A 15,723-nucleotide genomic window follows, 5' to 3' on the forward strand; every position below is an offset into this window, starting at 1 on the left:
AGAGAGGAGAGGGCTCTGGGGCCACGCTGCCATTTTCATGTCTTGGAAGGCTCTCTCAGGCAGAAATGCAATACTGGGGTCCCTGAGTGCAGAACTGGGACAACTGGTGGAAAGCAGAGAAGTAAGACCAACTTTACTCCAGAGAATTGATCTTCCTGACAGTTAGAATTTCTCCCCAGGCTGCTCGAGGCAGCGAGGAGCTTCCCATCCCAAAGGCACTGAAGAAAACATTGAACCGGGACCTTACTGGGGGAGCTAGAGCTTGGGCTGGGGGTTGGGTTGATGACCTGCAAAAGAGGATGATTTTGGCTTGTCCATCTTAGGAATATACTGGAACTTCAACAGAGATCTCTTGGATATGAGATTTTGTCATTCCTGGCTGGGGAGTGAGCCTCACCTCTCTCTGCTCCCCTTAGAATCGCCACGACATGCTTTTGGTGGAACCGCTGAACCGACTCCTGCAGGACAAGTGGGACAGATTTGTCAAGCGCATCTTCTACTTCAACTTCTTCGTCTACTGCTTGTATATGATCATCTTCACCACAGCAGCCTACTACAGGCCTGTGGATGGCTTGGTGCGGCCTGAGGCTCGGGGACTGGGGAGAGGGATGGGCATTTCTAGAAGACCCCCAAGACCCAGGCCCAGGCCAGGCCCTGGACTCCTTCCCAGCTCACTGGAGACATGGAAGGATCACCCAGAGCTCCTCATGTCCCTGTACACAGCCCTCCATGTCTCAGGTTGTCCTGGCAACACTCCCTCCCCCTTCTCAGTCCCTCCTGTGGTCTCCTGTTCTGTGAGGCTGAGTGTGTGGTCTACGAGGTCCCTGATGGCTGAGGAGGGGCAACAGGTTAGAAAAGATGCAGGAACTAGGGCTCTAGAAGCAGCTCTTCCCTCGGTTGGCTGTCTGTAGGGTCATGAGCTGGCGTGAGCCCTGAGCCTATTGCCATCCCACTGGCCTGCCCACTTTTGTTCATTCACTCGCTCATTGTTTGTTCCCTGGACATCTACTTTTGATCATTTCTTCTGTGCTAGGCCCTGGGCCATCCATCAAATCGGCTTGAGACCAGACTTCTTCCTCTACCAAGAGCCATGGACTCCTTTGAGTTACTAAACTGAATCCTTTCCATTCAATACCCAAGCACTTAATTTGCTGCCTTTGTTTCCAGGGCATCTTGCTTATTAAATGTGATTTAAAACCCCACTTCCTAGTTAGGTGAAACCTGACTTCTATCCACCTAGTAAGGCCATTTAACGATTTCATTTTATGAGAAAAGAGAAATGTGCTAATAAGACAAGCTAGTGAGACAGTGTTTATCAAACATCAATGGCAAGCAGAAAGGAAACCCACCCCAGGAATGTATCTGAGACACAAGGATGACACACATGTGTGTGGGACATCTCACCTCCCACCATCCAGGGGAAACCTCAACAGTCATGGGACACCAGGGGTTCACCATGGGCTGTGGGAGCAGCAGGAAACATATGGCATTAGCGTCTGTAAGAGTGTCTCCACCTATGCCATCTACCTCCTCCCATAGGTGCTCCTGGCTGGACAGTGTCTGGGAAAGAGCACAGCACTGTAAAGATGCTCTGCTTGGCACCTAAAAGATGCCACTTTGGGAATCAGCTCCCACAGAAGGGCCTCCTTGCAGGTGTCCCCAGTAATGCACTGTCTTTAATGATGCCTCTCTCCTGATGGAGGCTGGGCCTCTTGGGCAGCCCAGCTCTTTTTTTTTTTTTAATGTTTATTTATTTTTGACATAAAGTGAGCGTGTGAGTGGGGAAGGGGCAGAGAGAGAAGGAGACAGAGGATCTGAAGCAGACTCTGTGCTGACAGCAGAGAGCTGGATGTGGGGCTTGAACTCATGAACCGTGATGTCATGACCTGAGCCAAAGTCGGACACTTAACCAACTGAGCCACCCACACGCCCCCAGGGGTGGGCTCTTAATCACAGGGCTTGGTAAATGCTTGTTGAGTGAATGAATGAGTGAATCGAGTCACTAACTTCTCTGCACCTTACAGCCTCCCTATAAGCTGAAACACACTGTTGGGGACTATTTCCGAGTCACTGGCGAGATTCTTTCTGTATCAGGAGGAGTCTACTTTTTTTTCCGAGGGGTAAGCATTCCTTCCCACACTGTGAGTTTCATTATCACCAAAACAAAAAGCCAAGAGACTCACTCATTGCTCACTCACTCTTTACTTCAGGGGAGAGATGCCCAGGTGAAGATGAGGCATTCGTGCCCAGTGGGTTTCTGCAGACTCAGGACAGTTTGAAGTGTTCGGAGACAGATAGGACTTTCCACCGGACGTGCAGTTGACCCTTGAACACTGCAGGGGTTAGGAGCACCAACTTCTCACACAATCGAAAGTCTGTTTATAACATTTGACTGCCCCCAAATTTAACTACCAGTAGCCTACTATTGATTGGAAGCCTTACTGATAACATAAACAGTCAATTAACACATATTTTGTATGATATGTGTATTGCACACTATATTCTTACCATAAAGTAAGAGAAAATAAGAAAATCATAAGGAAGAGAAAATACATTTACAGTACTGTACTGTATTTATATAAAAAACTGCATATAAGTGGACCCTCACAGTTCAAAGCTATGTTGTTCAAGGGTCAACTGTAATGTTTAATTATGAAGTAGAGTGGAAGTCTCTTAAGTGACAGGATCATGACTGGTGGTTATTTAATTAAAACCATCTGTTAAAGCTCAAAACAATGAAAGAAATCTACACATATACTGGAATCATTTTATTTTACCTGAAAACTCATACATGTACATTCCTTGGCCATTTTTCTAATATATGAACAGTCTTTTCTTTGAAATTGGAACCACTGTTACATATACAAATAATTGGAGATTATGGTGATTTTCCCCCTTAACATTTTTTTTATTAAAAAATTTTTTTAATGTTTTATTTTCTGAGAGAGAGAGATAGAGAGACAGAAAGTGAGCAGGGGAGGGACAGAGAACAGGGGAGACACAGAATTCAAAGCAGTCTCCTGTCAGCACAGAGCCCGATGCAGGGCTTGAACCCATGAACTGTGAGATCATGACCTGAGCTGCAGTTGGATGCTCAACCGACTGAGCCACCCAGGCGCCCCTCCCTTAATCTTTTTGATCTAAGCTACACCTGATTTTTTTTTTTTTTTTTTAGTGACTTACCTTTAAGGAATCTTTCCAAATCATTGGATGCTATCTTCACAGAAACAACTGTCTTTTTATTTTTGTACTCATATTTTATATTATAATAAGATACAAAGCCGCAGTAACAAGTGCAGTCTTGATGACAAGGATTAACTGCGGGAGGGAGCAAAGTGTGTGGGTGTCCTGGAGAGGGTCTCCTAGCCACCAGCCCTCACTGTGGGCGTCAGTCAGAATGTTTTCAGGGAGTGGAGAGCACTGGCTAATCTGGTGACTTGGTTCAGTGGAGGCTGCTTAAAGAATTTTTACTATAATGCATAGTTCTTGAAGAAAACTAGGGGAAAATGCACACATTAGAAAGAAGAAAAGAAATTGCTCAATCTCATCATTCAAACACAGCAATTAATAATATTTTGGTGCTTTTCCTTCCTGTCTTTATTTCTACCTAGAGTCGTAATTCCACTCTCTATTTTTAACAGTCTCTCCTGACTGAGTCACGTAATGTTACCCTGTGAACCTGACCCTCGCTGTTCTACCCTTTTCAGAACCTCTGCTTTGATGCATTTGTTCCATCGTCAGCCATTTGGGAGCATTGCAAGTACACTCATCATTTCACCTTTCCTGGCTTCTTACTCTGCCTATTTGTTTGCAGATTCAATATTTCCTGCAGAGGCGGCCATCTCTGAAGACCTTGTTTGTGGACAGCTACAGTGAGATGCTTTTGTAAGTGATGCTTTGACTCTTATGACTTGACAGCAGATGGTATCTTTTGACCCAGTCCTAAAGTTATAGCCATCAGTTCTCACCCATCCTCTCACCTATGCTAAGCCTGGAACATAGTAGGACCTCACAAATGTGTTGAATGAATGGCAGAAGGCCCTCAATACATGTGTGGATGAATACTGAAGCTTTACTCTGTGTCATATACGTACCAGGTGTTAGGAAATGACATACATGGGCTCATGTGGCTTATAGTCTGAGTTACAGTCTGAATACCCTTGGTCATTTTTTTTCATGCGTTTGTCCAACCACCTGGTAGTCACTGAGTTGGCATTGGAATACTGAGATGAAATAGATATGATTCCTGTCTTCAAGGAGTTTCTGATCCTTGGGGTAGCGTTTCTCAACCTTGGCACCATGGACATTTTGGACTGGATGATTCTTTGCTATGAGGGCTGTCCTATGCATTGTAGAATGTTTAGCAGCATCCCGGGCCTCTACCTGCTAGCTGCCACTAGCACTCTCTCTGTCCCCCATTCTTGATGACCAAAAATGTATCTAGATATTGCCAAATGTCCCCGACTTGGGGAGGCACAAAGTCACCCAAGACTGAGAATCATTGCTTTAGGGGGAGACAGATAAGCAAAAACCATAGTTATAGAACAAGATGGATGTCACCAGGACCCTCCTTCCTTCACAAAATAAGCTGGAACCTTACGAAATTTCCTTGGAGAACCCAGGATACACAATGGGGGTTTTCAGATGGGGATGGGTTCTCCTGGGATTTATATTAAGGACTTAACTCTGATCCCCAAGTTTCCTTCATTCCTGAGGCCTCTCTATTCCTGGCAAATGAAAGGAGTTGATTTCTTATCCTGTTGTAGCTAGCTTGTCCCCATGTGTTTACCATAATCTTCAGATACTTGCACTTTAACTCCAAAGGGCTGGGTCTATAGGGTTAGTGCAATGCTGGTTTGCTTTACTAAGAGAAACAATGTTCTCCTACATAGCATTGTGCCAATAAACTTGATTCTATTCCCTGGAGGACTTACTGCAGGCAGGTTAGAAATGGATTTCATTTTACTTTTTCAAAGCTACTCATGCCCATGGGTAAACATTGAAGAGTACTAAAACGATTACAGCCAGTGTATGAATTCCTCATCTTAAACCTTCCCATCTTGTAATTCTCCTTCCCAGGGACAATCACTTTTCATTCTTGCAGCTCTTTCTTCTGACGTTTTCTCACCTGGTGGATGAGGATTTAGCATCCTTTTACTTCCTTCCCCTCTGCTTCTGCTCCTCTAGCCTCCCAATATAGTTTGAAGTAATTTTTGTTTTAGTTGGTATTGAGTAATTTATGTTATGTCTCTACAAGTAGTATTCACAGTTGAGCTTCATAATATACTCCTTTTTTGTTTGTTTCTCCTAAAATTTGTAATTATCTTGTTGTTACTTGTTTAGTTTTCTTTGTACCCATTGTTAACTTGTCCCACACATCTCAAAGCCTCTCAGTAAACATTTTCTCAATCACATAAATTATATGATTGGAATCCCTGCTCCTAGTTTTTTCCTTGAGAGATCTCCTCCTGGAGTGCTGTCCTCTGTTTCTTACTGGGCTGGTTGCTCTCTGGGCCTGCTGCTTAGCCATCATCCTGGGACTCCTCTTTGTTGCCATCTTTGGGATGCTCACTGCTTTCATTCTGGGTTAGACTTCCTGTCTCTTTCTTGGTTTTCCTCCTTTTTCCTCCTTCAGTATTGTCATTTGGTGAAAAGGATTGTCTCCTGGTGAAGGGCACAGTGATGACAACTTTTATTGTGTCTGGTTCTTGAGTCTCATTCTCCACATGTACATCCGAGGTGTCATCCCTTCACTAGCACCTTAGAGATCCCTTTCACTTCTCTCCTGATTTGGATCTCTTATTTTCTGAACCCAAGTCTTCCTTTTTACTGATTCACTCCCTTTTTGAGGGAAAAACATCCTCAGCTAAAGAAAAAAGGCCCATAGTAGGGAAGGGGGGAGTAAAATTTATTTGAAAACTGGCATGCCTGAGAATATTTCTACTATACCTTCACATTTTATTGATGTCTTGATTGGGTATAAAAATATTTTTAAAAATTGAAGATATTTTTCCATTGTTTCCCTGCTTCCAGTATTATAGATGACAAGTCCAAAACTATTCTGATTCTGGATCCTCTTTTAATACCTGGTTTGGTTTTTCTCTTTGTAAATCTGTGGTATCTTCTGTTTGTTTCTAGTGTCCTGAAACTTAATGATATGTCTTGATTGCATTTGTTTTTATCCAATGTTCTGGGCACTTGGTAGGCTCTTTCAATCTGGAAATTTATGTCCTTTATTTTGGGGATATTGTCTTGAATTATTTCTTATGATATGTATATTGAACCTCCTGACTTAGTCCTGAACCAGTTCTTATGTCTTCTCACTTGTGTTCTCTTTATCTTTGGCTATTCTTTCTGGGAAGTTCAAATCAACTTTAATTTCTGCCCCTTCTATTGAGTTTATTACTTTTGATACCACGTTTTAATTTCTGTGTGTTCCTTATCTATAGCACTCTATTCTTGTTTCATTGATGCAATATCTTCTTTTGTCTCTCTAAGTCTATTGAAATAAAATTTTAAAATAAAATAAATTTTCTTCTTTTTGCATAGGATTTATTTTCTCTAAGTTGTTGTTTCCCATTTTCTTGTTTTGCTCTATCTTTCATATTAGAAGATACCTGGAAAAATTTTTTTCTGGAAATTTTTTATATCTGCTCATGAGTAAGAGTGGAGGACTGAAAAGCTTGCTGGGAGCTCTTAATGTATGAATGGGGCTTATCAATTTTGAGCTTCACTATAAACTAGTCTAGGTTAAGCTATTTATTGGCAAACATCCAAAGTTAGTCGATTGCATCTTTTCAGTCTTCTGCCTGGAGGAAAGAAGTCTGGCTGCTAGATTTCTGAGAACTGAGTGAAGAAGAGGGCTTTCTGTAATCTGTATTATATAAAAATCACATAATCTGCTTTTGGTAAAATACCAATGCTTTCACTGTTGTTTGATGAAAGTGGGTCCAAAGATCCTCTCCTTTGTCTTCTTCAGAGACAAAACCTCCACTCTTCCTTATTTTAGGTCTCTTCATCTCCTTTCTGGAGGTCTCTAACCCTTTTGAGGCTCCTTGGTTAAAAGAGCTGATTCTCAGCTTTCCCCACTACAGATTTGGATTTGGGTCTGCTAAGTCAGTTTCTGTTTGTCTGCTGCTTCCCAAATGCATATGTGGGGGCTCCATTTGCCACCCAACGTAACTCTTTACCTATTTCAACTGGTGTCAGTTCTTATTTTGGCCAAGGTTCTGAAAATACAGAGGAATAGTTTTCCTTTGCAGCAGAATTCCAATTGATGAGCCAGTTTATTGACATCAGTTTTCAGTAGACTCACATCATCACAGTGGTGTTTTTTTGCTTGGTTCTTTCACAGAAATGGGAAGTGAGGTTGTCAGCATGGTCGACAGTATAAATGTAGCTGGGGGTACTTTCGAGAGGAGGCTATGATGAACAAGGAGACCTGGGGTGAATATGTAAAGAAAGGACCACTGGGCAGACTCTGTCATAGGATCATCAGATTTACTACACCTTATCCATGGATCCTACTTGGGCAGCCCCCACCAGACCGAGTTGCCGAGGAACATCTTTCCTGGCTCTCCTCCTGAGTTTGATGGTATGGCCAGCAGACTCCACCTGTGATTTTTCAGGAGAGCATGGCCTGTACCTCCTCACTGCTAAAGCAATATTTCCCAGACTTTTTTCATTATTGCCTTTTTAGACATTTTTTCCTAATTGCCCCTCCCATGAAATCTAATACCACAGATATACTGTAGAGTTGTCCATGCAATGTATTTCTATTTGTGCTTTCTACAAAAAGAGAGTAAGATTTTGTACTCCCATAACCAACTTTTCCCCCCTTGGGGATGCTATTACTCCTACTGAGAATCACGGGCTAAAGGAGACAGGACAGTCAACCCTAGCTCCCGCAACAGCCTGTTGTCTGTGCTTCTGAGGGGGTGCCAGGCCTCCTGGGTGCTCTTAGACAGAGCTTCCTATCCCTCCACCCTCAGCTTTGTGCAGTCACTGTTCATGCTGGGGACCGTGGTGCTGTACTTCTGCCACCACAAGGAGTACGTGGCCTCCATGGTGTTCTCCCTGGCCATGGGCTGGACCAACATGCTCTACTACACCCGCGGCTTCCAGCAGATGGGCATCTATGCTGTTATGATTGAGAAGGTGGGTGCCAGCATCCAAGCAGGTTCTCTGTAGAACTTGTTTACCTCATGGGTATGTGGGACATGGTCTACAAACTCTGTCCATCCTCTGTAATGTCTGGAGAGGTGCTGGTTTAGTTCAGCACCCACTTTCCCAGATAATTCCTCAAGATTCAGGCCATCTGGTCTTGACCTGGGTTTGGGGGCTCCCCTGAAACTTGACCCCCTACATACCAGGCCCTGCTCTCCCACCAGAACAAAGGCCATGGTGGGAGAAGCTGTGGATGACTTCCTTATGACACTGGAGCTGAAAACCACCAAACCAGACCCTCCTGCATGTTCTCCAGTTCTGCTTAGGCTCAAGATTAATCCCAGGCTGACATGGTCGTGACATTTTCCTTGGCCGGCCTGGGGACTGGACTTGGTTCTGACAAGCCTGCTCTCTCCTGCAGATGATCCTGAGAGACCTGTGTCGCTTCATGTTTGTCTACCTTGTTTTCTTGTTCGGGTTTTCCACAGGTAATGGGCTTGGTCAGGGCTGGTGGCGGGCAGAGCTCCGGCTACCCTCAGCTTCCTGAGGTCTCTGCAGGGGCTGGGTGGGGAGAGGCCCACTGGGGTGTGTATCTGCAGGTGACAGAGTGGATGGATAAAGAACGCACAGAAATGAGCAGGAGAACCTGGAAATGTGATTCATAAAATATTGTAAGCAATTTTAGAGGTATGAAGTGCTGCTTGCCTACAGTATAGCTGCATTTTGGCTTAGTTTTTATTTTATTTTTATTTTATTTATTTATTTATTTATTTATTTATTTAGGGTTTTTTTTTTAGTTTTTTTAAGTTTTTATTTTGATATTATTTCAGATTTTCAGAAAAATTGCAAGAATAGTACAAATAACTTTTCTGTACATATTACCCACAATCCCCAAATTTTATCACATTTTAAAATCACTTTCCCTTCTACACACACACACACACACACACACACACACACACACCACACTTAAAAAAAAAGAGTAAGCTACAGACATGATCAACCTTTTACCACTGGATAAAGCCTGCATTTCCTAAAAACAGGGATATTTTCTTACATAAACAATGTATAATGATCAGAATAAGGAAATAAACATCAATACAGTACTATTAACTAATCTACCAGCTTTATTCAGATTTCACCAATTGTCCTAATAATGTCTTTTGTAGAAATAAAAATCCCAGATCATGCATTATATTCAGTTGTCATGCCTCTTTAGTTTCCTTTAATCTGGAGTGCTTCCTCAATCTTTCCTTGTTTTTTTGACCTTAGCATTTTTAATGAGTAAAGGCTAGTTTTTACAATGTCTCTCAATTTGGGTTTGTCTGATGTTTCCTCAAAATCAGATCCAGGTGTGCATTTTTGGTCAGACTATGGAGGAAGTAACGTGTGTCTTCCTCAGTGCATTGTATCAGGGCTTCCGTAACGTTTGTTTAGCCCTTGTCTGGTGGTGTTAACTTTAATTACTTGGTTTTGATGGGTGTGATAAGTAATTTGTGAGGAGATGTTTTGAGACTAGGTAAATATCCTGTTTCTCATCACACTTTCAACCGGTAATTTTAGCATCCACTGATGATTCTCACCTGAATCACTTAATCCTAATGGTTGCCAAATGATGATTTTCTAACCCTGTCATTCCTTCTACATTTATTCACTGGCATTCTATTATAGGGAAGAGCTTTCCATTCTCTTACACTCATTTATTATTTATGTAGTGTGGCCTCACAGATTCTTTTCTGTTTTTGTTTCATTTTTCATGGAACCTCACTTTGTTAAATGGGTTATAATCTTACTGTCACCATCTCGATGCTGAGATTGTCTGAGAAATCATCTTTGGGAGCCTCTTCAAGCTGGCTCCTATGCCCTTCTGACACATCCACAGAATTTCTGGGCACCTGGCTCTGCTTTGATCCTTGTCTGAGTTCTGCAATTACTTGGTTCACATGTATACCCTCTCCTTTCCCCTCCCCACAGCCTGTTTTGGAATCTCTGTCTTGGAGTTATGGACAGCTTTGACTAGGAGCTTTGATTGATAGGGATGCGTGTGGGCTCTGGCACCCTGTGTGAAGGTCCTGGTCTATCAGTACCCACAGGAAGGGACTTGGCCAAATGGGTTAATGGATACTGGATGTGCAGTAACCATGGGCCACAACAACTACAGAAGCTCTCAGGCTCCAGACTACATTTTGCAAAGAAAAGTGTAGAATGCAGCAAGAGACCATTCTGCTCTGAGCTGCTTAGTCTCCATCATTCTGGAACGTGCTGGCTTTGGGGCACCCTCTAAGGGGGACAGGAAGACAAGGGTGACTGAGAAGCTGGGTGTGGATCCAGGACTGATACGTAAAGTTAGACAGGTTGTGCACTGTACAAAGGCAGCTAGAGTCACATTGTATGTGTACATTTGCATATTTTTTAAAACATTTTTTCCCCTAGCAGATGATGATAAAGTTCTTATTGTAACAAAACAGTATACAGTTGACCCCTGAACAAAATGGGAGCTAGGGACACCAATTCCCTGCATAGTCAAACATCTACAAATAATTTTTGACTCCCCCAAAACTTAACTACTAATAGCCTACTGTTGACCAGAAGCCTTACCACATATTTTGTATGTTATATGTATCATATACTGTATTCTTATAATAAAGTAAGCTAGGGAAAAGAAAATGTTATTAAGGAAATCATACAGAAAATACATTTACAACTATGCTGAATTTATCAGAAAAAAACCTGTGTATAAGTGGACTCTTGCAGTTCAAACCTATGTTGTTCAATGGTCAACTGTACTATGACGGTTTGCTGATAGTTCTGAAGAAGAGGGTTTTTTTTTTCTTTCTTTTTTAAATTCACACAAAATTGCCATATGGCGAGCAGCATTCTTACTGCAGACACATCCTGGGAGATGGGGCGCATCTGTTGGGGGGGTTCTGTCTTGGCTTCCATCCAGTTGCACCTGTCCCCGCCCCTGCCCTGTAGCGGTGGTGACACTGATTGAGGATGGGAAGAATAATTCTGTGCCGGCTGAGTCCACATTGCATAGGTGGCGAGGGCCTGGCTGCCGGCCACCCGACAGCTCCTACAACAGCCTGTACTCCACGTGTCTGGAGCTCTTCAAGTTCACCATTGGTATGGGCGACCTGGAGTTCACCGAGAACTATGACTTCAAGGCTGTCTTCATCATCTTGCTGCTGGCCTATGTGATTCTCACCTATATCCTCCTGCTCAACATGCTCATCGCCCTCATGGGTGAGACCGTCAACAAGATTGCGCAGGAGAGCAAAAACATCTGGAAGCTACAGGTGGGTCGGTGGGTGGGGTGTGCACATCGGGAGGGCACTGGCTGTTCTGTCGCTGCTTAACACAGCGGGGGTGTATGAGCCCCTGCAGGGTTTGAAGAAGGGCAGAGAGCCCAGCCAGGCCTGGGGGATCAAGCAGAAGCATCTCTCCCAGTTGACTCCTTTCTGGCCCCTCTTTCGGGGTTTCCCTGCTACGCATCACCAGCTGGTATTCACAGACACTGTGTTTACTGTGACTGGGCAGTGCCCAGGAGAAGGAAACGGAAGGCTCAGCCCCATGGGATGCCCACCTCACAAGAGCTTGGTCTAGGGTGGGCCCCAGAGACCAGACTTGGGGGGAGCAGCTAAAATGGGGTTGATCCTGACAGCTACGTTTTTGAGCCACCTGGTTCTTAATCTGCCTTCCCACCTAATAATAAAAGCATCGTTCTAATTATTAAGTAGCAGTGACTCTACCAGGTACTGTTCTAAGTGTTTTATATGCTCTCAGTTAATCCTCACAGCAATGCTGTCAAGTGGCTACAATTACTGTCTCCATTTTTGTGTAAAGGCACCGAGGCATTGAGCACTTAGGCATCTGTGTCCAAGGTAACTGCGATCTTCCTCAACTTACAGAGGAATGACGTCCCAATAAACCCACTGTAATTTGAAAATGCATTTATTACACCTAACCTACTGAATGTCACAGCTTAGCCCAGCCTACCTTAAATGTGCTTAGAACACTTAACATTAGCTTACCGTCGGGCAAACTCATCTAACACAAAACCTATTTTATAATAAAGTGTTGGCTATCTCATGAAATTTGCTGACTACTATAATAAAAGTGAGAAACAGAATGGTTGTATGGGTACAGAGTGATTGTAAGTGTACTGGTTGTTAGCCCCTGTGATCCCATTGCTGACCAGGAACTCCTGGCATCACGAGAAAGGATTGTATCATTTATTGCTAGCCTGGGAAAAGATGCACGTTCAAAACTTCAAGTATGGCTTCTACTGAATGCACACTGCTTTTGCACCATCATAAAGTTGAAGATCATTAAGTTGAACCATCATAAGTTGGGGACTGTCTCTAGTAAGTAGCAGTTAGGATTCAAGTCAAGCTGTCTCATCATGAGGCCCTGTTCTTTACTACACTATCTGCCCCTCTGTGAGTAGGGAAGTCTGGGGTGAGACACTCTACATCACTCATGGGAGGCCCTGCCCTAACCCTAACCTGGCAGGCACCTCAGTGCCTGGGCAGTTCTGGGCCGGATGCGCTGAGCTTGGAGTGTGCACCTGTTGGGCTATGGAAACAAGCCTGGTATGGAAGACACTAGAGGTCCAGCTTGGGGGCACTGGGGCTGGGAGAAACTCTGGAGAGGTTGGTCTTGGAAGCTAGCCCCTGGACAAGCCTCTGCCCCTCAGCCCTTTGTGTCTTCCCACAGAGAGCCATCACCATCCTGGACACGGAGAAGAGCTTCCTTAAGTGTATGAGGAAGGCCTTCCGCTCAGGCAAGCTGTTGCAAGTGGGGTACACACCTGATGGCAAGGATGACTACAGGTGGTGTTTCAGGTAATGTTCAGGCAGGAATCAAACTGAGGGAGCTCAAGGGCTTAGCTAGATATCAGGGATCCACCCAGAGCCAGCTATGGGCACAGAGGCCATTCTAGGGCTTTGTGGGCATAGGGGACTCCCCCGCAGCCAGCTGTGGATACAGAAGCCTTCCTCAGGGCCTCTTGGGACCAGTCATGTGCATAGGGGACTCTCTCAAGGCCAGCTGTAGTTAGGTAAAGGGCTATCCCAAGGCTGAGCTGTGGGCATAGGAGACCTACTGGAAAATGAGGTGTCCAAAAGGGGTCATCCAATGATCAGAGTCAGAACCAGGAATCCAATAGTTAAAGTCCTTGGGCCCCATGATATGGTCAGAGAATACAGCTTTGGGGGTGGTGTCTAAAACGCAGGCCCTTTTCAGCCTTCCCCTTACCGGCTATGTCTCCCCATCCTGCTCTATGGGCTTCTTGGAATTGGCCTGTGGCACCAAGCCCTCAACCGGGAAGATAGGCATGGCTTTTAGGCCATCAGCTCCCAGCTCCCTTGTCTCCTTGCCCTGCAGGGTGGATGAGGTCAACTGGACCACCTGGAACACCAATGTGGGCATCATCAATGAAGACCCGGGCAACTGTGAGGGCATCAAGCGCACCCTGAGCTTCTCTCTGCGCTCAGGCAGAGGTGAGGTGTGAGGGAAGGGTGCTGTAGCACAGAGGTGGCCTGATGATGGACAGGTGAAGCCTTGGGGTTCCTTGTTCCTTGGAGGCCTTCTTCACCCCGCAACCTGAGCCCCTTCGGCTCAGGTCTGATCTCACTGTTTGTGAGTTTGAGCTCAGAGCCTGGAGCCCACTTCAGATTCTGTGTCTCCCTCCTCTCTCTGTCACCCTCTCCTGTTCACACTGTCTCTCTCTCTCTCTCTCTCTCAAAAGTAAATAAACATTAAAAAAAAAAAAAAAGAATGAAGCAAACCTAGTTTTTATTGAACACATTTTGAGTTATAACTACAATTTTGCACTAATTCTTTGTTTTTAGATTTTAGAAAATTGTGGTAAAATATACGTAACACAAAAGTTACCATTTTTAAGTGTTCAATTCATTGGTGTTAATTACATCCACAATGTTGTGCAGACTTCACCACTATTTCCAAAACCTTTTCATTATTTCAAACAGAAACTCTTTACCTATTGAACAATTACTCCTATTTTTCCCTCTGTCTCTATTCTACTTTCTGTCTCAGTAATATTCCATTGTATGTATATACCATGTTTTATTTATCCACTCATCTGTTGATTGACATTAGGATCGTTTCCACTTTTTTGGCTATTGTGAATAATGCTGTGAACATTGGTGTCCAAGATTCTGTTTGACTCCCTGCCTCTAATTCTTTTGGAATTAAACTGCTGGGTCATATGGTAATTCTGTGTTTAGCTTTTTAAGGAATGCCAAACTATGTTCTATAGCAGCTGCATTATTGTACATTCCCACCAGCAATACATGAGGGTTCCACATCCTCACCAACACTTGCTATTTTCTGGGTTTTTGTGGTAGTGTATTGGTTGTCCTCGCCACCTTACTGGATGTGAAGTAGTCAAAATGTCCATTTCATTCTCATGTTTGAAGACTATCTTCATTGAATAAAGAATTCTGGGTTAACAGATATTTTTCCTCTTTTTTTAAAAAAGTTTTTTCCAACGCTATTTTTCTCCACTGGTCTCCATTGTTTCTGATGGAAAGTAGCTCATTATTTGCATTACTATATGTAATATGTCTTTTTTTCTCTGGCTGTTTTCAAAATATTCTCTTCATCTTTGGTTTTCAGCAGTTTGACTAAGACGTGCTCAGGTTTGGTTTCCTTTGGTTTTATCCTGTTTGGCATTTGCCTGAGATTCTTCAATCTGTATGTCAGTGTTTCATCAAATTGGGAAACCATATATATTTTGCTTCATTCTCCCTATCTTCTTTTTTGGGGACCCCAGTTGCATGTATTTTTGATTACTTGATATTACCCCATAGGTTTCTGAGATTTTGGTCATGTTTCCTTAATTTTTTCTGTTTCTCAAATTTGATAAGTTTTATTGACCTGTCTTCAAGTTTACTGATACTATACTCAGCCATCTCCAAACTGCTATTAAGCTCATCCAGTGACTATTACATTTCAAGTATTGTGCTGTTGGTTTTTAAATTTCTATTTGGTTATTTTTTTTTTTTGTAGTTTTCATTTCTTTTCTGAGATTCTCTAGTGTCCTCTCATCAAGACCATATTTTCCTTTGTTTTTTTTTTTTTTGAACATACTCATAATAGCTGATTTAAGTTATCTGCCTGCTAAATCCAACATCTGGGCCATCTTGGAGTCAGTTTCTATTGACTGCTTTTTCTTCCCCCTTACTGTGAGTCACATTTCCTTGTTTCTTTGCATGTCTAGTGACTTTTAATTGTATACTGGGAATTATGGATAATATGTTGTAGAGACTCTGGGTTGAATTTTTTTTTTAACAATTTTTTTTAATGTTTATTTTTCACAGAGAGAGAGAGAGAGACAGAGCATGAGTGGGGGAGGGGCAGAGAGAGAGGGAGACACAGAATCCGAAGCAGGCTCCAGGTTCTGAGCTATCAGCACAGAGCCTGACGTGGGGCTTGAACTCACAAACCGTGAGATCATGACCTGGGCTGAAGTCAGACGCTCAACCGACTGAGCCATACAGGTGCCCCGAATTTTTGTTTTAATTGGCAGTT

The 15,723-nt window shown here is 43.4% G+C and overlaps 1 protein-coding gene across 7 annotated transcripts in view; it reads left to right on the forward strand.

The window, feature by feature from the left end:
• TRPV1 (transient receptor potential cation channel subfamily V member 1) overlaps nt 1–15,723 on the forward strand; it is a 35,054-nt gene that overhangs the window by 15,904 nt on the left and 3,427 nt on the right. For 5 of the 7 annotated variants that reach the window (XM_086686281.1, XM_025917369.2, XM_086686282.1 and 2 more), the window contains 8 exons: nt 417–575; nt 2,025–2,120; nt 3,815–3,885; nt 7,992–8,157; nt 8,588–8,654; nt 11,143–11,465; nt 12,886–13,013; nt 13,555–13,670. In XM_086686281.1, the coding sequence (XP_086542407.1) occupies nt 417–575; nt 2,025–2,120; nt 3,815–3,885; nt 7,992–8,157; nt 8,588–8,654; nt 11,143–11,465; nt 12,886–13,013; nt 13,555–13,670 (1,126 nt within the window). The remainder of the gene's footprint in view (nt 1–416; nt 576–2,024; nt 2,121–3,814; nt 3,886–7,991; nt 8,158–8,587; nt 8,655–11,142; nt 11,466–12,885; nt 13,014–13,554; nt 13,671–15,723) is intronic. The other 2 variants (XM_086686283.1, XM_086686284.1) reach the window with 2 other exon arrangements.

Source organism: Puma concolor, chromosome E1 (assembly GCF_028749965.1).
Source record: "Puma concolor isolate L17-30 chromosome E1, mPumCon1.1.hap2, whole genome shotgun sequence".
In the NCBI taxonomy this organism is placed as follows: domain Eukaryota; kingdom Metazoa; phylum Chordata; class Mammalia; order Carnivora; family Felidae; genus Puma; species Puma concolor.